This window comes from Nerophis ophidion, linkage group LG05 (assembly GCF_033978795.1).
Source record: "Nerophis ophidion isolate RoL-2023_Sa linkage group LG05, RoL_Noph_v1.0, whole genome shotgun sequence".
Lineage (NCBI taxonomy): Eukaryota > Metazoa > Chordata > Actinopteri > Syngnathiformes > Syngnathidae > Nerophis > Nerophis ophidion.
In genome coordinates, this window is record NC_084615.1 from 51,224,778 (window position 1) to 51,245,690 (window position 20,913).

The following is a 20,913-nucleotide window of genomic DNA, read 5'->3' on the forward strand; positions in this document are numbered from 1 at the left end:
GTCAACAATGTCAGTTGCTTTTCCTCTCCACTGGTCCCTTAATTGGTAAGGAAGCTTTTGTATGAGCATCTTCATGCTAGCTGGCATATTGAGCTTGTCCAAGTACTGCAGCTCATCCATGGCATTGGAGCTTGAAGATTTTTTACATCCTCAGACTTGATGTTTGGCCAAACCATGATTTTGTCCAGGTAGGCTGCTGTTATTTTTGAAGGATTTCCAAAGTGTTCCCTTAGTAGGCGTTTTGCTGTAGCATAGCCTCTCTCTGTAGGCATATAGAGGCAACTGCGCACCAACTCTCTGGGCTGTGCTTTGGTAAACTGCTCCAGATAATATAAGCAGTCACCACATTCATTGGTTTTTGCCTTTATACAATGCTCAAAAGCTTTTATGAATGCCTTAAACTGCAATGGGTTGTAGAAATCAATGACACACACACGGCTGTCCACTTCAGTGGTGTAGACTTTACTGAACCAACTGCGCATGCTCCAAACATACATAAACAACTACGGATGCCCACAAGGGACATCCACTACATCTCCCCTTCTCCAATGTACGACAAGGAATGAACAATAATTGCAATGTATTTGTAAATAAGCATCCCCATTTATAATGAATCAACCTAACACCCTATAAACGCATTATGTATGAGAATTGCATAACAAATTCCTTAACATCCTCATTTCTCCCTGAGAAAAAAAACAAATAAACAAACAAAAAAAACAACAGAATTGCCAAATTTTGTCAAACAGTAATTGCCTTTTTAACATTTTAACATTTTTCAACATTAGACAAGATGTGTTTTGTTATGTCCTGCCATTTCACGAAACATAGTTTTTAAGCCACCCCAGTGGCTTTACGTGCCATCTTGGAGCATCTCTTGCTTTTGGTGTCTGGGTTACTTGCTCTCTGATTGGTGTACCTGGTTTGCTTCCCCTTCTGTTCTGTGTTCCTTTTGTGGAGTTGGTGGCTCTACTGGAGCCGACTGTGGCTGGAGCTGTGGCTCAGGAAGAGCCTGAAGGTGAGCCCTTTTTCTCCTCACCTCCTCTGCTCCAGTGTCGACTACATAGTAGCGTGGCGTGTCAGCCTTCCTGATCACAGTAGCTGTTTGTTTTGAGGGAGATATCCATACTGACAGTCCAGGCCTCAGCTCGGGCTTTTGTGTGGCCTGGTGTCTGCTGTCAAAGTTCTGAGCCTGTGTGCATTTCAGCTGATAGTCCTTTTTCTCGAAGGCCTTTGTTCTGGGCCGCTGTGGTTTGAGGTTGGATGGCGCTTGTGGTAGCGGTGAGCGGAGACGCCTTCCCATCAGGAGCTCGCCTGGTGACAGCCCATGGTGCAATGGTGTGACTTTACTGTATATGCTAACATTACCTTGTATGGGTCCTCCTCATTCTTAAGTAACAACGATTTCACCGTCTTGACAGCCTTCTCCGCCTCTTTGTTACTCTGGCTGAAATAACGGCTACTAGTCACGTGCAAAAAGTCATAATCTCTGGCGAAGGCTGTGAACTCTGCTGATGAGAATTGTGGACCATTGTCACCCCGTAGCTCCTCTGGGATTCCGTGCCTGCAGAACATACCTTTTAAGTGTATTGATAATCCCCTTAGATGTGGTAATTGGGGTTTTCTCAATGTCAATGTATCTCGAATAATAGTCCACTGCTAACAGGTAGGAGCTGCCTTTCAGATAAAACATATCCACCCCAACCTTTTGCCAGGGGCGCTGGGGTAGTGCTGATGGGATCATGGGCTCAGGATGTTGTGATTGGCTCTTAATGCATGTTACACACTGTGGCACCATTTTAGTGATTTGACTCGTTATGCCCACCCACCACACTGACTGCCCTGCTCTTGCTTTGCATTTAGATATACCCATATGACCTTCATGCAGACGGGCCAGCATTTCTGCGTGCATAGTCTCTGGAATCACAATCCTCTGACCTTTCATTAAAAGTCCTCCTGCACAGTATAGTTCGCCCTGGTACGTCCAGTAGGGCTTTAGCTGCTCTGGCAGCTCTTCCTGTCTGGTCCACCCCCTTTTGCATAGCTCTCTTAGCCGTCTGCATGTGGAGTCCTGCTTTTGTGCATCTCTAATCTGTTGTAGTTTTGCCTTAGATGCTGGTAGGCACTGTTGCACTGATTCCACAAACACCTTCCCCTCTAGCTCCCTTTCATCTTCTGTGAGTGTACGCACGATAGGTGCGCATGATAACGCGTCTGCTGTTATCAAAGATTTCCCAGGGACATGTACTATTTGATATGAGTACCTGAGGAGCCTGAGGCGAAAGCGCTGGATTCTCGGGGTAGGTCATCCAGTGCCTTTGTTCCTAACAGAGCTAACAGTGGCTTGTGGTCTGTTTCTAGGGTGAACTGCAGGCCTATTAGGTATGAGCTGAGCCTTTCGCATGCCCATGTAACTGCAAGGGCCTCCTTTTCTACCTGTGCGTATATCTCTTCAGCATCAGAGAGACTGCGGAATATGTACGCTATTGGTCGCCACTCTTTGTTCTCTTGCATCTGAGTGAGAACCGCCCCGAGCCCGAAAGAAGAAGCGTCTGCCGACACTCTCGTTTTGGCACCTGGCCTGTACTGTGCCAGCACCCTGTCTGAGGCCAGCTCCATTTTCACTTTGTCAAATGTGGCCTGTTGCACTCCTCCCCATACCCACTCACTCTCCTTTGCTATCAAGTCCCGTAACGGTTTGGTTATGTCTGTGAAAAAGGGCAAAAATATACCCACGTATGTTGCCATCCCTAGAAACCTTCTCACATCTGCCACATTTTGTGGAGTACACATGTCTGTGATTGCGCTGACTTTCTCAGGGTCTGGTGCTATGCCCTTGCCACTGATTTTGTTTCCCACAAACACTAACTCTGGCTGTGCAAATGCACATTTTTCATTTAAGGTGAGCCCAGCATCCTGAAGTCTGGAGAGCACCGCTGTCAGCCTCTCATCATGCTGTTCCCGATCCACCCCACACACCAATATGTCGTCAGCATGACAAACAACTCCTGTCAGTCCTTCTAAGAGCTTTGACATGCGGCGTTGAAAGTGTTCTGGCCCTGAGCTGATTCCAAATGGTAGGACATTGAAACAAAAGCGGCCACAAGGGGTTTCAAAAGTTGTAAGTTCTCTGCTTTCTTCTGCCAAGGGAATCTTCCAAAATCCAAACCGGGCATCCAGCTTGGTGATTACCTTTGCTCCGTTTAACTGTGCCAGTGACTGCTCTACTGATGGCAATATGTGCCTTTCCCTACATACTGCCTCATTTAGTCTGGTCCGATCCACGCAGATTCTCATTTTCCCATTAAGTTTAACTATGGGCACCATGTCTGCACACCACGCTGTTGGCCTTTCCACCCTCCAAATGACCCCCATCTTTTCCGTCCTCTCTAACTCCTCTTTTACTTTCTCAGTCAGAGGAATCGGTACCCTGCGTGGTGTCGTGAGTGCATAGGGCCTCGCATACACCTTCAGTCGAATGCTGTAGTCCCCGTCGAACCTACCTAGACCAGTATACACAATGGGAAACCTGTTTTTAAATGTTTCCCCTGGATCCTCTACTTCATCTACTTGCTCTACCAGCCGCAGGGCCTCTACGGCTGGCAGGCCCAGTAGGGGTCTGACCAATGAGTCCACCACGAACAAGGGCTGGGTGACTGTTCCATTTTTACTCTTAAGCTGACATTTCACCTGCCCATCGACTTGTAGTACAATGTTACTTGGGCCATATAGTCTCTTGGTTGTTTGCATCAAGGGGCCATCTCTGCTGTATTTATACAGATTGGTGGGGATCGCGGTGATCGCTGCACCTGTGTCAATTTTGAAGGAGATTACCTCTCCATTAAGTCCAATGTCAGTGTGCCACCCTGAGTTTTGCCCTCTCACCTACCCCAGTAAGAGGGTATCCTGTTGTAGTTCGTCCTGTACTTCATGCACAGGCTGCATGGATCGACACAGCGGCAAAATGCCCTCGTTTGCGGCATTTCCTGCATTCCGCATTGTTAGCTGGGCATTCCTTCCAGTTATGGGGGCCCCTTCCACATTTCTGACATCTCTCTGAATTACTTACAGTCTCAGTTTGTCTTGCTCTCGCCTGACCATGTTGTTTGTGTCCCTGCATTTCCTGTCTTCTAAATGGATGTGAGATAGCATCAACCTCTCTCCTCTCCTCTGCCTGTGGAGACTCACCCCGCATCACAGCCTGCTGCTGTTTAACCGCCTCTGACTGTTTAACCTGGCTTATGGCTTTTCGTAAGGTTAAATCAGCATCAATTTGTAATTTTTCTGACAGAGCGACATTCCTTATCCCTACTACTATGCGGTTACGTATTAACTCCTCCCGAAGCACTCCAAAATTACAGTGTTCAGACAGTTTATGTATTGCTGTTATAAAGCTATCTGCCGACTCACCAGGCTCCTGTTTCCGTACATTAAACTGCGCGCGCTCGAATATGACATTGTGTCTCCCAACAAAATAGTCACCAAAACTTTTTATCACCGCAGCATAGTTCTGTTTCTGATCCGATGTCAATTGAGAAGCATCCAAAATTTCCTCTGCATCCTCTCCCATGAAGTACATCAGCGTGTTGACCTCGAAAGCGTCCCCTTTCTTTTCCAGTCCTGATGCCACTCGATACCTCTCAAATCTTTTTGTTCCATCTCGGCCATTTCTTCCCGTCTCCGCAGTCAAACTTTTTTGGCGGGCTAACTTGAAAAATGTCTCCATGGACGGGAAGCGCCGGTGCATTGCCTTCACTCATTGTGATAGGTAACCAACTTCACACGTACAAAAAACACTACCTTTTGCCGTCGGTATATGTATTTATGTGTCCTCTGTGACACATTTAATAACGTTTCTGACACCATGTAGAAATCAGTGACACACACACTGCTGTCCACTTCAGTGGTGTAGACTTTACTGAACCAACTGCGGATGCTCCAAACATACATAAACAATTACGGATGCCCATACGGGACATCCACTTCATGGGTCACCTTCAAAAAACGGAATTTGTCTGTGTGGAAGTAATTGGGAGGTTTGTGCTTGAACCAGGAGTGCCATTTCATTTTGCCTCTGTAATACAATGTGGAATTCACCTGGTATTGTGTTATTGCCTTGAAATGATTGAGATGCTTGAGGTAAATTTTGCGTTGATTGGTTTTCCACAGGATCCAAAGTTGATAGGCGAAGTGGTTGTTTGTTTGGTTGAGGGTGTGAATGGACCTTGTTTGGGGCATTCTTGGCTGTGTGAAGCTCTGAAGAAGCAGCTTTAACAGATTGCTGAAGTTGTTGTACAGGCTAAGTAGGCACTTTTTTCGGTTTTGTCCCTTGCTTATAATAGGACTTCATTCCATCAGACTTTTTGCTTCTGCCAGAAACACTGGCTTCATGGAGGACAGACAATTTAGCATTGTGGGCTGCTATTTGAGCATCCAACTCCATTTGCTCCTTTTTCCTCCTTATAGCCTCGGCTTGTTCTTCCTCTTCCCTCTTTAGAGCAACTGCCTGCTCATCTTGTTTCCTCTTTAGAGCTGCTGCCTGCGCCTCCAAGGCATGGATCTTTTTTAAAGCAATAGCACGGGTGACAAGTGCTGCCTTATCTGCCTCTGCTATTATGCGAGCAGAAGAAGTGAGAGACCTTTTGCTTTTGTTTGAGACTGGATTCAATGAGCTTTGATAAAACAATACATGGAACATTTGAAATGCTGTCGTGGGGTTGTACACTTTCATTTTCAAAACCATCAACAGCAGAACCTTAATTTTCAACCTCATCAACATCATCATCATCGTCATCATTTTGAAAATACATCAACTTGTCAACCTTTTCAATAAAACCATCAAAATTCAACATTTTTGCTTTGTACCATGTCTCGTGTTTAGTACTCTCATCATCTGGCAACAGAGACAACAAAGTTACGTGCAATTTTCTAATTTCATGATATAAATCAATAAACCTGCCTAATTCCTCCTTTAGCTCATGTAAACATGTTTCATCATTTAACACAACAATGACCCCCTCTTTCAGCATTGAGAGTCTTTGCAACTTTGATTTTCTTTCCCCCTGCAAACTTTTAATTTTGTGAGCTAGAGCCTTGGGTGTCATTTTTACCACACATTTTTTTCCTTCAACCCCTTGCCCAACATTGTCACGTTCAGCCACACTGTCCTCCTGTGGCTGTTTATGTTAATTAATTATGTTCATTAGCGCACGCGTGTGCTCCCTCCTCCTCCATTTGGAAAAGTCGAAGTTTGTCAACCCGCGCGCAAGTCAAGTCAAATAGTCACTAATAAATTGGAATTTTCAATATTTGTGTGCACATTTTAACAATGGCATTTTTATTTATTTATTTTTATTTTTATTTTTTTTATATAAATACGTGTGTGTCGGCGCACCGCTAAAACATACTGGACTGGCTCAATGCTGCTCCGCGTCCTCCTCCATGCACGGCACGCACACACGCGCACAGCTTGGTCTGGTGGATGATCTGCTGCTGCTGCTGGCTGCTGTCCCCGATGAGCGACCCTGTTGCTCTCTAGTGGGACTCGGAGCTGTCGATGCAGAGCTTGATTGCAGAAATGTGTCCGCCGCTTTGCCGATCCGTTTCCTCCGCCGCCGGCCGCCAATCAAACACCGACAGCGGCTAATACGTTCCTCTACCAAAACGAGCCTTGCAGCTTGTTGCTTCCCAAATAACAACTCGCGTTCTGGTGAGGCAGTTTTTGACTTAATGTAGTGGTAAAGTCCTAAACTATTACTGCTACTGGTTGACGAATATAAATGAAGCTAGTTCAGACGTGGCAGCCGGCTAATAATCATACTTGCCAGCCCTCCCGGATTTTCTGGGAGACTCCCGAAATTCAGCGCCTCTCCCGAAAACCTCCCGGAAGAAATTTTGGCCCGAAAATCTTCTGAAATTCAGCCGGAGCTGGAGGCCATGCCCCCTCCAGCTCCATGCGGACCTGAGTGGGGACTGCCTGTTTTCACGTCCGCTTTCCCACTATATAAACAGCTTGCCTGCACAATCATGTTAAAACATCTACATATATTAATAACAAACTGTAAACACAATGAGATGAAGCAGAAGAATGAGGAAGTTACAGTCATGGCGACTCCGTCAAAAGTAAGAAATACGCTTGCAAGTTCCAAAACGAATGGAAACAAGAATTTCAGTTTATCCGGGAGAGTTCGAAGGGGAAGAGGTATGTTGCCTGTAAATTTTGTAGAACAGAATTCTCCATTGAACACTGTAGCCGAACGGATATAGTCTGTTATGAACGGTCAGCGAAGCAAAAAGCGTCCGCAGCGCAGCATCGTTCACAACCCAGTATTATGGGCCACCTCGCAAAATGGAGACCCGATGGTGTAACTTATGCTGAGACAAAGATGGCTATGCTGATAGCTGGAAGCAACATCCCGTTGTCCTTTGCGGATGTCTACAAAAAATCTGTGAAGGATATGTTCCCGGATTCGGAGGTCACTCGCCAGTACGCAAATGGCAGAACAAAGGTTACTCAAATAGTGAAAGGAAAGTGTTGTAGGGTTTTTTTTTAGTAACCAGCAAGCACAGTACAGTTAGTAAAACAACTGTGTTTTTATTACTGTGTATTTGATAGGTGCCGTCTGAAATTCAACTATTTCTATTATTTATATATATAATAAAATAAATATATATAGCTAGAATTCACTGAAATTCAATTATTTCATACATATATATATATATATGTATATATATATATATATATATGAAATACTCGAGTTGGTGATTTGTAGCTGTAAATATACTCCTCCCCTCTTAACCACGCCACCACGCCTCCCACGCCCCACCTCCCGAAATCGGAGGTCTCAAGGTTGGCAAGTATTCTAATAATTAATGTCCAGAATTGTGTCCACTTTTAACAAAAGTATTTATCATCATAAAGTCACATTTATAAAACTCACTTTGTAACAAAATCGGAAAATACACGGGGGCAAACAAATACTACCTGGCACAGTCAAAAACTGTTGCACCTACACTCAGCAACACCTGAGCAAGATTCCAGCTCCTCCCTAAGTAGACTGGCACTTGGCCTTGAGGCAACCCCTTTAAGGACGTCATGAATTTGACGGACAGAAAGAGTATATGGCTCTAACAGTATCAATAAATCGTTAAACCTCAAAGTGTTGTATATAACATTTTGAGGACAAAAATTAATTAATTCCATTTCAAAATAAGGCTGTAACGTAACAAAATGTGAAGCGATGTGTATACTTTTTAAATACAATATAAAATATTTTATCATAAAATATTATGTAATACAACATAATATTTCAATCACAAAAGAAACCCAATTGGAGAGTAACCTTTGACCAAAATACAAATACAATATAAAATAGGGATTTTTGCCACCTCAAGAATCTTTGTTTTATATTTTTGGAAGGTGGGGAGAATTTGAGAAGAATCAAGCAAAGAGATATCTGCAGGGCACAAGGAATGCAGCAGGGGAATATACATAAAATAGTTTTATCTTTTATAAATAAGACAGGCCCAGGCAGCTAAGGCAAAGCAATAAGGCACATAGACTGTTACTTAGACTAAAGTTGGTGTTAGACATGAGATTACTAAAATATATATTTTTTCCCACAACAGGCATTGCTTGGTGGAATGAACCATTTTGCATTTTTTTGTAAGTCGTGCCCGACATTCATCATTTGATTAAAGCAATCTTAGTATTGAACTGATATCTTAATATTCATCGACAGCAAAGTCTGCTGTAATGCGAGCATTGTCCCGGACCATTGTGGTAGAGAGAGAGCTGATTTGCAAGTTATTTTTACTATGTTCCGACCATCACCTATGGTCACCACCATAAGAGCAAAATGGCAGATACAAGCGCCCAAATGAGTTTTCTCTGTAGGGTGTCTGTACTCACATTTAGAAATCGGCTGAGAAGCTCTGAGTAAAACCACTGCTATGTAACATCCAAAGGGGCCATTGGAGGTTGCTGAGGCATCTAGTCCAGATGCCGCCTGGTGAAGTGTTCCAGGCATCCCCAGCCAAAAGGAGGCAAGGCCCTGGGTAGACTTGAGACTCCCTGTAAGGAGTTTTTGTCGTCCCCCCTACCCACAATCTTGCCCTGGATGAATGGATACATTTTATAAAAGGAAACATTTTCAAATCTAAACAATACCCCAAATCCCCCGTGTTTTGCACCCTGGTAAATACCTTGACGGCCCTGAAGGATGACTTCCACCAAGGCAAACAATGTCAATCATAACACTTGTGACTTTAGTCTGTTTTACAATATTCCACACTTTTAGTAGCATTTCTCTACTTTTTGTGGCAGGAAGTAAATTTCCTGCAGGTGGCGATACAGAATCATTTAGTCTAATTGGATTAAGCCCCACCCCCACTGCTCAGGGGTGCAGGTAGTTGTCAGTCTGTATCCTTAGCTTCATCTGATCTGCTGACAGGTATGAAAACATCAAGTCTCTACTTGTTTTCTTTTGGTCTTTGTGTGTCTGCTTTGGTCTTATATTACTGCATATGGTCCGGTTCTGAAGAACAGCCCATGGATCAGCTCAGCCCTACTGCAAAGGCTTGTGTGTAATGAAATTCATTGAAATTATTTTTGTGAATTTGTACTTCTCACACCTCTAACCACCTCAATGCCCAATGTTGGCTATTGATTGATTAGATATTGGTCATGTTTGTGTGTGTGCGTGTGTTTGTGATTGAGACAGAGACAGTATCTTGCAGTAGGAGATAATCTCAGGTCATATGACCAGACTCTTAGTCACCATGGAAACCATGGTTCATTAGGTGTGTTACATAACAAGAAACGGCAATTAACTCACTTCACCTAACGTGTGTGTTATCTGCATGTCCACAAAAGGTGTATACAGACGGTTCGAATCTTGTAGACTGGTGGGCACATTCTCAACCCAGGTCGTATTTTTATAGAACATACAGTAATTGGCGTGGAAAACAACTGTTTTGAATGTACGCAATCTTTATAAATGCTTGTACTTTGCTGTTAGCACTCTGATTGAGCTCTGTGATTGGTTAATATGCAGTGACATAGTCATGTTCTGATTTTACTTGTCATCTCTCCTCACCGGCAGTAATGACCATGCTCCATCCTCCACACCCTCCCATTACTTGTCTGTACAGTGCCCCACTAGCCTGAACTCCATCTAGGGGTTCGCATCTTCCTGACACGAGGGGACTCCTCCAGGTTCTTATCCGACCGTAGCTTGAATCCACGGCCTGACGAAGTAGAGGAAAGAGCAGGTTACGTGCAGGCATGGACAAGCCCAAAATGTGACAAGGGAGGACGACTCCTCACCTCGCATGACCGAAAACATGGTGCCCAATGTCCAATCCACCTACCTGGACCGTGTTGTCATGGAGATCATCGAGACTGAGAGGGCCTATGTGAGAGATTTACGCATGATTGTGGAGGTGAGAGATTACATTTATTGATTGATTGATTAATTGATCAATTAAAGTTGTAAAAGTTGGAATAACAAAGGTCAGTCAAATGCATCATCTGCTCCCCTGCACAAGACGGTTGTTATGTAAGAAAATACCCACAATGCAATCCTGTCTTATCAGGACTACCTGGCCCACATCATCGACCAGGTAGACCTGGCCATCCGTCCAGAGCAGGTCTGTTTCCTCTTCGGCAACATTGAGGACATTTATGAGTTCAACAGGTAAGGACACAAAGGTTAAAAATTCCTGTTTGTACAGCTGACTTGTCAAAATCCAAATAGAATTGGTAATGTCTCCCAAATTCCTACTCCATACCAAGTAGTCTAAAGGCTCATATCATTTTAGGACATTTTGTAGGTCCTGTATTTCTTGCTGTCATGCTAGGTGCTAGCATGCTAACAGTGTTACCTATGGTTTGATCGTTGCGCACCACAATGGCAAAAAAAATAGATACGCCTTAAAAATCAGGGTTTTTTACGGAAAAACTATTTCAAGTAATTGAATTTAAAACCTATTATTTATGCACTATGAACTAGTGATGCACCGAAAAAATTTTTTTGTACCAGTAGATCAGTGTGCTGCTTGGCACTGTGTGCTGACTAACGACGAGAGCTTGCTCCGCACACCTCAAACTCTAATTGTATAAGAAAATAACTAAGTCAATGTTTTGTGGAGCATGATCGGCAGGAGATAGCAGCACGTATACAGTATTACCTGTGAGGTTAAGTGTTAACTTCCTTTATCACAGTATTTTTTTAAAACAAATAAAAACAAATATTTGTGAGTTAGCTTCATTCATTATTGATGTTTCTTGCTACTTTATGTTGTATATTTTTTACATGATATTTCCAATTAATTTTATCATTATTATTACTCCCAAAAGTGTGTTTTCTCATAGTCCTTGTCACTGATGTCCCACTGAGGTGAGTTTTTCCCTTGCCCTTATGTGGGCTCTGTACAGCAGATGTCGTTGTGGCTTGTGCAGCCCTTTGAGACACTTGTGATTTAGGGCTATATTGATTGATTGTTTTCAGTTCAGGCATATATTTACCAAACTCTCTATAATGGCATATAGAATATTGATGCTAACTTTGTACCAGTAGATCAGTTTGCTGCTCGGCACTGTGTGCTGACTGAAAACGAGAGCTTGTTGCACACACCTCAAACTCTTAATTGTAAAAGAAAATAACATAGTTAATGTTTTTTGGAGCATGATCGGGAAGAGATGGCAGTTCATATATCCCCTGTGAGGTTAAGTGTTATTTTTCTTTATCACCAAATTTTTAATAACAAATTTAAAAAAATATATTTATGGTTTACCTAATGCAGGGGTGTCAAAATAATCCCCATTGCAGTAATGACTGCCCTCAGATTAATATATAAGAGTTTCAATGTACAAAACCCAAAACCAGTGAAGCTGGCACTTTGTGTAAATTGTAAATAAAAGCAAAATTATAATGATTTGCAAATCCTTTTCAACTTTTATTCAATTGAATATACTGCAAGGACAGAATATTTAATGTTTGAACTGAGAAACTTGTTTTTTTTTTTGCAAATAATCATTAACTTAGAATTTAATGGCAGCAACACATTGCAATAAAGTGGGCACATGGGCATTTTTACCACGGTGTTACATGTCCTTTCCTTTTAACAACACTCAGTAAACGTTTGGGAACTGAGGAGACCAATTTTTGAAGCTTTTCAGGTGTAATTCTTTTCCATTCTTGCTTGATGTACAGCTTAAGTCAACAGTCCGGTGTCTCGGTGGTCGTATTTTACGCTTCATAGTGCACCACACATTCTCAATGGGAGACAGGTCTGGACTACAGGCAGGCCAGTCTAGTACCAGCACTTTTTTACTACAAAGCCACGCTGTTGTAATACGTGCAGAATGTGGCTTGGAATTGTCTTGCTGAAATAGGCACAGGCATCCATGAAAAATACTTTGCTTGGATGACAACATATGTTGCTCCAAATCCTGTATGTACCTTTCAGCATTAATGGTGCCTTCACTGATGTGTAGGTTACCCATGCCTTGGGCACTCCATACCAACACAGATGCTGGCTTTTGAACTTTGCACCTTTAACAATCCGGATGGTTCTTTTTCTCTTTAGTCCGGAGGACACAACTTCCACAGTTTCCAAAAACCATTTGAAATGTGGATTCGTCCGACCACAGAACACTTTTACACTTTGCATCAGTCCATCTTAGATGAGCTAAGGCCCAGCAAAGCCGTTGGCGTTCCTGGTTGTTGTTGATCATTGAATTTAGCTTTGCATAGTTAGTTTTAACTTGCATTTACAGATGTAGCAACTAACTGTATTTACTGACAGTGGTTTTCTGAAGTGTTCCTGAGCCCATGTGGTGATATTCTACACACTGATGTCGGTTTTTGATGCAGTACCGCCTGAGGGATCAAAGGTTTCGGGCATTCAATGTTTATTACTGTTCGACAATTTGTTCACTCATTTGTTCATGCCCCATCCTTGTTTGTTAATGACTGAGCCTTTCATGGAAGCTGTTTTTATACCCAATCATGGCACTCACCTGTTCCAAATTGGACTGTCCACCTGTGGGATGTTCCAAATAAGTGCTTGATGAGCATTCCTCATCTTTGTAGTCTTTTTAGCCACTTGTGCCAGCTTTTTTTAAACATGTTGCAGGCATTAAATTCCAAATGAGCTAAAATTTGTAAAAAAATACTTTTATTTGTTCGAATTTAAAGTATCTTGTCTTTGCAGTCTATTCAATTGAATTTAGGTTAAATAGGATATGCAAATAATTGGATTCTGTTTTTATTTACAATTTAGACAACGTGCCAACTTCACTGGTTTTGTATAATTGCCTAATGATTTTAAAACACAACTAACTATTAATTTGAAATGTTCCTTATGTACAACAGGCTGGATAACTTGCTTTGAAATCATAAGCAAACAGTTATTTTTTATTTTGACAATTATTTTTTGGAACATAAGTTAATATGTTTTTGCATGATCAAATAATAATAAAGATAAAAAGACATTACTTCTTTTTGCGGTACATTCAATTTTCAAAATCTGTTTGGATAGAAAGAGGAAGTGATTTGTTTATGCACATTATTTCCAGGCTTTCGCGGGCCACATAAAACGATGTAACGGGGCCAGATTTGGTCCCAAGGCCATGAGTTTGACAATTGTGGCCTAATGTAATGTAAATAATCAATGAATGTACTGTATGGGAAGGAATATACTTTGCGTAGAGTTTTTGTGTTTGTAAAGTATTTAAGTATTAAGGCAAAACACTTTGATTAAACATGCTTGGCTGCACCTTGGTTCTGTTGTGGTCCGGCAGCGAGCTGCTCCAGGATCTGGACCTGTGCGATCGTGACGCGGTAGCTGTAGCCAAGTGCTTTGTAATGAAGGTGAGGAAGAGTCCTGTCTGTCAGTGTGAACTTGTTCTGGTTCTGAAAATATGTTTGTGTTTCAGAGCCAGTACTTTGACATCTACACTCAGTACTGCACCAACTACCCAAAGTAAGGTCCACATTGAACACATCAACCCAGTCCACCGAACTGTCTTTTATGATACCTTGATGTGGTTTTGTTGCAGTTCTGTGCTGGCGCTGACCGAGTGTATGCAGGACTCTTCTCTGGCCATCTTCTTTCAGAGCCGCCAGAATACTCTAAAGAGCTCGTTGCCTTTGGGTTCTTACCTTCTTAAACCTGTCCAAAGAATTCTCAAGTACCACTTGCTGCTTCAGGTGCCCCGCCCTTAATTCACCGTCCACTTTGCCCACTTATTACTACTTTCAACTATATTAACAATATTCATACTTATTGGTAATAATGATTATTCTTTATTTTCACACTTATTCACATTGATAAAGATAATCTTTCATGATATTAACACATTGATAATGATTATTGATAATGACACTGATAATGATACATATTGATAAAGATGACACAGATTGATTATAATGATCATTTTTGATAATATTCAGTCTTATTGACAATGACACTTTGATAATTATTATTCATGATGTTCACACTCACTGATAATGTTTATCAACAATGACACTTACTAATGATGATGATACGTAATGATAAAGAGGACACTTATTGATGATGATCATTCTTCATAATCATCACTAGGGATATAACGGTGTTGTAAAAACGCAGTATCGCGGTTTTAAATCACTCACAATAATTCCGTGACGTATTAAACGGGAACTTGGTGAGTGCATTTTTTTTAAGCACTTTTGCGTTGCCGGTCTGAAAATAAACTATACCTCCCAAAATCCTCTGTGCAGCGCAGGGTGGGGGCATGGTATGTAGTAAAAGGGATACTAAGTGGAAGTATTCTTAGTAGTAGATAAAAGGAATTGTTTTATTCAGACATTTCATCAAAATCAGTCCATAACTTTTTTTAGTTATGTTTCTAACAAACAGACAAACTCTGGCAAAAACTTAACCTCTTTTGTGGAGGTAATGAACTCTGCATGCTGCAAAGCAAAGTGCGCCGCATTCGTCTTGCGCGTTTCCAAGTCAACACAGAGCAGGTCAGAGCGCACCGCCACGGAGGTAAAGCAATCGGTGGGAGCGCGGACACTGCACATTGCGGATAAAACGAGTGATATAAAAAGCTACTTGATAAACCATCCCCCAGAAAACATGTTTGATGCCAGCGAAGCTAAACATCAATTTGTGAGGTATTTACATTATTAAAAGTGGTCACTCAGTGACACTCAGCATTTTCCAAAATTATATTAAAAATGTCCACTGTAGAGGACACTGCCTTTCAGGAAGTAAAAGTTGAAAGACAAAGTGTGCAGTATTGTTTTACACCTGTTACACTGGATGTTTACTATATCACTTTAAAAATACTATAAGTTTTTGTTTTAATTATTTGCTTGAAACAGTCGATGTTCCAGCACTCTTATTTGCTCTTAAAAATACATGTTAGCATAATTAAACATATGATTAGATAATTTGAGCATTATGTTTGTGTTCAATTACAGTAAGTGTGTTTATCTGGCGAAGCGAAGTTGGAAGAGTGGCTGTGCCAGTAATCTGAGGGTTATTGGTTCAATCCCCACCTTCTACCATCCTAGTCACGTCTGTTGTGTCCTTTGGCAATACACTTCAACCTTGCTCCTGATGGGTCCTGGTGAGCGCCTTGCATGGCAGCTCCCACCATCAGTGTGTGAATGGGTGAATGTGGAAATACTGTCAAAGCGCTTTGGGCTCCTTAAAAAGGGGTAGAAAAGCGCTATACAAGTACAACCATTTACCATCTTTAACATTCCTGCCTCTTCTTACTCTCTCTTCTCCTATGGTCATGAGCTTTGGGTCATGACCGAAAGGATAAGATCACGGGTACAAGCGGCCGAAATGAGTTTCCTCCGCCGGGTGGCGGGGCTCTCCCTTAGAGATAGGGTGAGAAGCTCTGCCATCCGGGAAGAGCTCAACGTAAAGCCGCTGCTCCTCCACATCGAGAGGAGCCAGATGAGGTGGTTCGGGCATCTGGTCAGGATGCCACCCGAACGCCTCCCTAGGGATGTGTTTAGGGCACGTCCAGCTGGTAGGAGGCCACGGGGAAGACCCAGGACACGTTGGAAAGACTATGTCTCCCGGCTGGCCTGGGAACGCCTCGGGATCCCCCGGGAAGAGCTAGACGAAGTGGCTGGAGATAGGGAAGTCTGGGCTTCCCTGCTTAGGCTGCTGCCCCCGCGACCCGACCTCGGATAAGCGGAAGATGATGGATGGATGGATGGATGGAACATTCCTGCCACATAATTTTACACAAAATGGCATTTGACCAAACCTCTTTTTCTTTGGACATCCATCCATCAATCCATCCATTCCATCTTCTTGTGCCACAATAATATCGTACCGCAGCCGTAATACCGTGACAATATTGAACCGTGAGATTTTCATACTGTTACATTCCTGATAATGACACTTATTGATTAAATGATAGTTTTGATAATCACCATGCTTTTTGATAATGATGACACTTTTGATAATGATTGTCGATGTCAATCACACTTATTGATAATATTCATACTTATGGATAATAATCACTATTATTGAAAATGATGACACTAATTGATAATGATTGATTATAATCACCTTAATGATAATAATGGGGACGGCGTGCCTTGAGCAAGACACTTCACCCTTGCTCCTGATGGGTCGGGGTTAGGGCCCACCGTCCATGTGTTAATGTGTGTGTGAATGGGTGGATGTAGAAATTGTGTCAAAGCGCTTTGAGTACCTTGAAGGTATAAAAGCGCTATACAAGTATAACCCATAATGATTATTCATGATACTCACACTTATTGATAATAAGTATTGACAATGACACGTACTGATAATGATGATACTTATTGATAAATATGACACCTATTGATGATTATGATACTTTGATCGTATTCACTTCTATTGATGATGATGACACTTACTCATGAAAAGGATAATTATGCTGCAAAACAAGCACCATTTTACATGCTGCAAAGCATCAGTGAATGGGCGCTTGCTAAGCAAGCAGCCCATCTTAATATTGCTCTACCTTAACCTTTTTTGTATTGTTATTGATACCTATTGATAATGCCTACCATGTTTAGGAGATTGCAAAGCACTTTGACCCTGAGGAGGAGGGTTACGAGGTTGTGGAGGAGGCCATCAGCACCATGACAAGTGTGGCCTGGTACATCAATGACATGAAACGCAAACACGAGCACGCCGTCAGACTGCAGGTCAGCGTGGACACGACAAATGTGCAGATGTGTTTACCAATAAATGTTGACTTGTGACCTTTGACCCTCAGGAGGTTCAGTCGCTGCTGTTGAACTGGAAAGGTCCAGACCTGACCACATATGGAGAACTGGTTTTGGAGGGAACCTTCAAGGTTCACCGTGCTAAAAATGAGAGAACGCTCTTCCTGTTGGAGCAAGTGTTGCTCATCACCAAACGGCGTGGAGAACACTACATCTACAAGGCACACATCTCCGTAAGATTGACAGATTCTCATTGTGTGAATGTTGAAGTTTCGAGACACCTTCTCATTCAATACGGTGGTAGTGTTTTTCTACATTTGAGGGTTCCTGTGTGTCATTCTTCTATTTCTTCTCTTTATTTCTCAGCTATTTCTTAATTTTTCAATACATTTAAACCATTCCAACATCAAAATGTTGAGCTTTTTTGGAACACCAGGAGTTGAACATCAATTGACATAGTCAAAACAATGTCCCCGATTTTCCTCTTGACAAAATTGAAAATAAGTAGATATTTTTTTGGTATGTTGGGACTGTTATGGTCTCTTCAACATTGTGTGGTGGCTCCCCTTTCAAGAATGTTGACAGAAAATATGTTCCAACTAAAAGGGGATCACCTTCCTGGCAAAGTCTATTCCAGAGTGCTGGACAGAAGGGAAAGACTGTTGTCCAACCTCAGCATGAAAATACAATGTTTTTCTTGCCGGCTTCGTTCTCGTTGGTTGACGTGTTGGTTGGCTTGTCGGGTGTCGGCCCGGGCCTGCCCTCGCGCTCTGCCGTGCTGTTCTTCACTCCCAAAGTTTTGCGTCTATATTTTTGTTCTGTGTAGAATGTAAGAATGATGTGTTGAACCAGGCTAGAAATGTAGGTTAATTGCATTTGCGCATCACACGATCGGTATATTGTTCGAATTAAAATGTTTCCATTTGACATAATCATATTGGTGATATGATTTTCAATTTTTTAGCAATGTGTGTGCTGTCGAAAGCTCCAATTACATGAGGAAAACGGTCTGTCGCTGCACATTCCGCTTTAATGTTGGCCTGTCAAGCCGCATTTTATGGGAATTTAAAGGCCTACTGAAATTACATATTCTTATTTAAACGGGGAGAGCAGGTACATTCTATGTGTCATACTTGATCATTTCGCGATATTGCCATATTTTCGCTGAAAGGAATTAGTAGAGAACATCGACGATAAAGTTTGCAACTTTTGGTCGCTAATAAAAAAGCCTTGCCTGTACCGGAAGTAGCAGACGATGTGCGCGTGACGTCACCGGAGGAAAGTTAGAGTGAAGCACTTAGAAAAAAAAAAACATGGAAAGGCGACGGCAGTGTGAGCGATTCAGATGTTATTAGACACATTTACTAGGATAATTCTGGAAAATCCCATATCTGCTTATTTTGTTAATAGTGTTTTAATGAGATTATAAAGTCATACCTGAAAGTCGGAGGGCTGCGGTGAACGCCAGTGTCTCTGAGAGAAGTTAATGGAGGAGCCAAGATCACAGCTGCCGTTTTGACAGCTGCAGGAGGAGGTCGCATAATCCACTCAAGTCTCCGGTAAGAGCCGACTTAATATCACAATTTTCCCATCCAAAAACTTGCTGGTTGACGTAGAGAAACATGTTCGCTTGACCGCTCTGTGTTACAGCTTCACAACAAACAAAGAAACACCGGCTGTGTTTCGGTGGCTAAAGGCAGCTGCAATCCACCGCTTTCCACCAACACCATTCTTCTTTATAGTCTCCATTATTAATTGAACAAATTGCAAAAGATTCAGCAACACGGATGTCAAAAATACTGTGTAATTACGCGATGAAAAGAGACGACTTTTAGCCGTGAGTGGTGCTGGGCTGAAATGTCCGCTCCAACCAATAACGTCACAAGCCCGCGTCAACATAAGCTTCATCATTCCGCGACGTTTTCAACAGGATACCTCGCGGGAAATTTAACATTGCAATTTAGTAAACTCAAAAGGCCTTATTGGCATGTGTTGCAATGTTAAGATTTCATCATTGATCAATAATTATCAGACTGCGTGGTCAGTAGTAGTGGGTTTCAGTAGGCCTTTAATATACCTGGCTAGCGTGCCAATATTTACGTTCCACATGGCTGGCATGGCTTAGCTCAAGGTCGACTGGCACAATCTTGATCGGTCAATCAGCTCCATCTATAAACCTCAGTGTGGTCAGCAACTGTGTGGGCACAGGCAGTGCAAGGCCCCTACCTATGTTGTGCTCTACAAGTGTCCTCAGCTCTGCTTTTATTTCCAGGATGATTGTATGCCATGTAGAAATGTGCATACGCCAGCAATGAAGTTGGCGTGAGGCACCGCACATCTCCACATTCAGGTTACTCTTGATACATCTCAACTTTGAAAATGGGCGTACGCCAGGTTTTTGTGCGTACGCATTCTTAATACATGCTCTGCTCTATACTCTTGCAAGTGTGTTGGAGGGTGCATGGGAGTTTGCCCAACAAGTCTACATGTACATGCAAGTTGTGGACTTAGAAAAGGCATTCGACCGTGTTCCTCATGGTGCCTGGTGTGGAGTTTGGGAGGAGGGGATGTGTCCTTGTATAACCATAGTAGGAGTCTGGTTTGCATTGTCAGCAGTAAGTCCAGCTTGTTCACGTTAAACGCTGGCTTTTGTCTCTGGTTCTGTTCACAATCATTCTGAATATAATTTCTCGGCACAGCCAAGGCACTGAGGGTGTCCATTTTGTGGACCTTAGGATCTTTTGTCTGCTGTATTTGTAGGTGATGTGATTCTGATGGCCTCTCATCAAGCTGTAACTTCCAGTGTTTGCAGAGTGTAAATTTTCTGGAATGAGACTCTGAATTTTTAAATGTGAGGCAATGGTTCTCAGACAGAAAACGGGTTGATTGCCCCTTCGGGTTGAGAGCGAGGTCTTTCCCTAGTTTGAGGAGTCCAAGTATCTCAAGTTCTTGATCAAGATTGAAGAGTTGCTGTGCCAGACCGTTGTGGTGCAGTCAAGTGGTCGAAATTACATTCACCCATAAGGTTTCTGGACTTGCCCGAAACGACCTGTTTCGGGTCGCAGTGACCTGGCAGGAGATCTAAGTAGAGCCGCTGCTCCTTCACATCGAGAGGAGCCAGTTAAAGTGGCTGAGACATGAAAATGTTCAACTCTTCTAAAAACATTCCTGCATCAAAATGTTCGGAGGGCCAGCTTATGAAGCAAGTTTCTGCTTTTCCAGGAAATAAGCTAGTTAACTTATTAGCAGGATGCGTTGCCACAGCAACAGTTAATGCTAACGGTGCTCAGTTTAAAAAAACACTATTAGAGCCAATACTACAGACACACTTAACACGCAGTACTTGTATGACATCACTTACCGCTTTGAATCTTATTTTTTATATTTCATTTTTTTTGGCTACCCCCTTCTCTTGACACCATCCAACTTGCAATTGAAAGAATAAAACAAACAGTCACCATTAAAATAAAGCATTTAATAGTAAAACATTATAGTGATTCTGTTGTCAAAGCATGCATGCAACAACAATAAAAATTGTAATTATTGTGTTGTCAGTGTTCCACATTGATGCTGATCGAGAGCAACAAAGACAGTTTGTCCTTCAGCGTGGCGCACTACAAGCAACCTAAACAACCGCACACTGTCCAGGTCACTATTTAGCACTATTTAGTGGCTT

At 42.3% G+C, this 20,913-nt stretch overlaps 1 protein-coding gene across 5 annotated transcripts in view; it reads left to right on the forward strand.

Moving 5' to 3' along the window:
- LOC133553334 (pleckstrin homology domain-containing family G member 3-like) overlaps nt 1–20,913 on the forward strand; it is a 43,738-nt gene that overhangs the window by 10,028 nt on the left and 12,797 nt on the right. For 2 of the 5 annotated variants that reach the window (XM_061901416.1, XM_061901418.1), the window contains exons 2-9: nt 10,153–10,443; nt 10,597–10,697; nt 13,808–13,877; nt 13,943–13,989; nt 14,066–14,216; nt 17,085–17,216; nt 17,288–17,470; nt 20,793–20,885. In XM_061901416.1, the coding sequence (XP_061757400.1) occupies nt 10,333–10,443; nt 10,597–10,697; nt 13,808–13,877; nt 13,943–13,989; nt 14,066–14,216; nt 17,085–17,216; nt 17,288–17,470; nt 20,793–20,885 (888 nt within the window). In that variant the 5' untranslated portion in view covers nt 10,153–10,332. Of the gene's footprint in view, nt 1–2,902; nt 3,078–10,103; nt 10,444–10,596; nt 10,698–13,807; nt 13,878–13,942; nt 13,990–14,065; nt 14,217–17,084; nt 17,217–17,287; nt 17,471–20,792; nt 20,886–20,913 lie in introns of all 5 variants that reach the window. The other 3 variants (XM_061901419.1, XM_061901421.1, XM_061901420.1) reach the window with 2 other exon arrangements.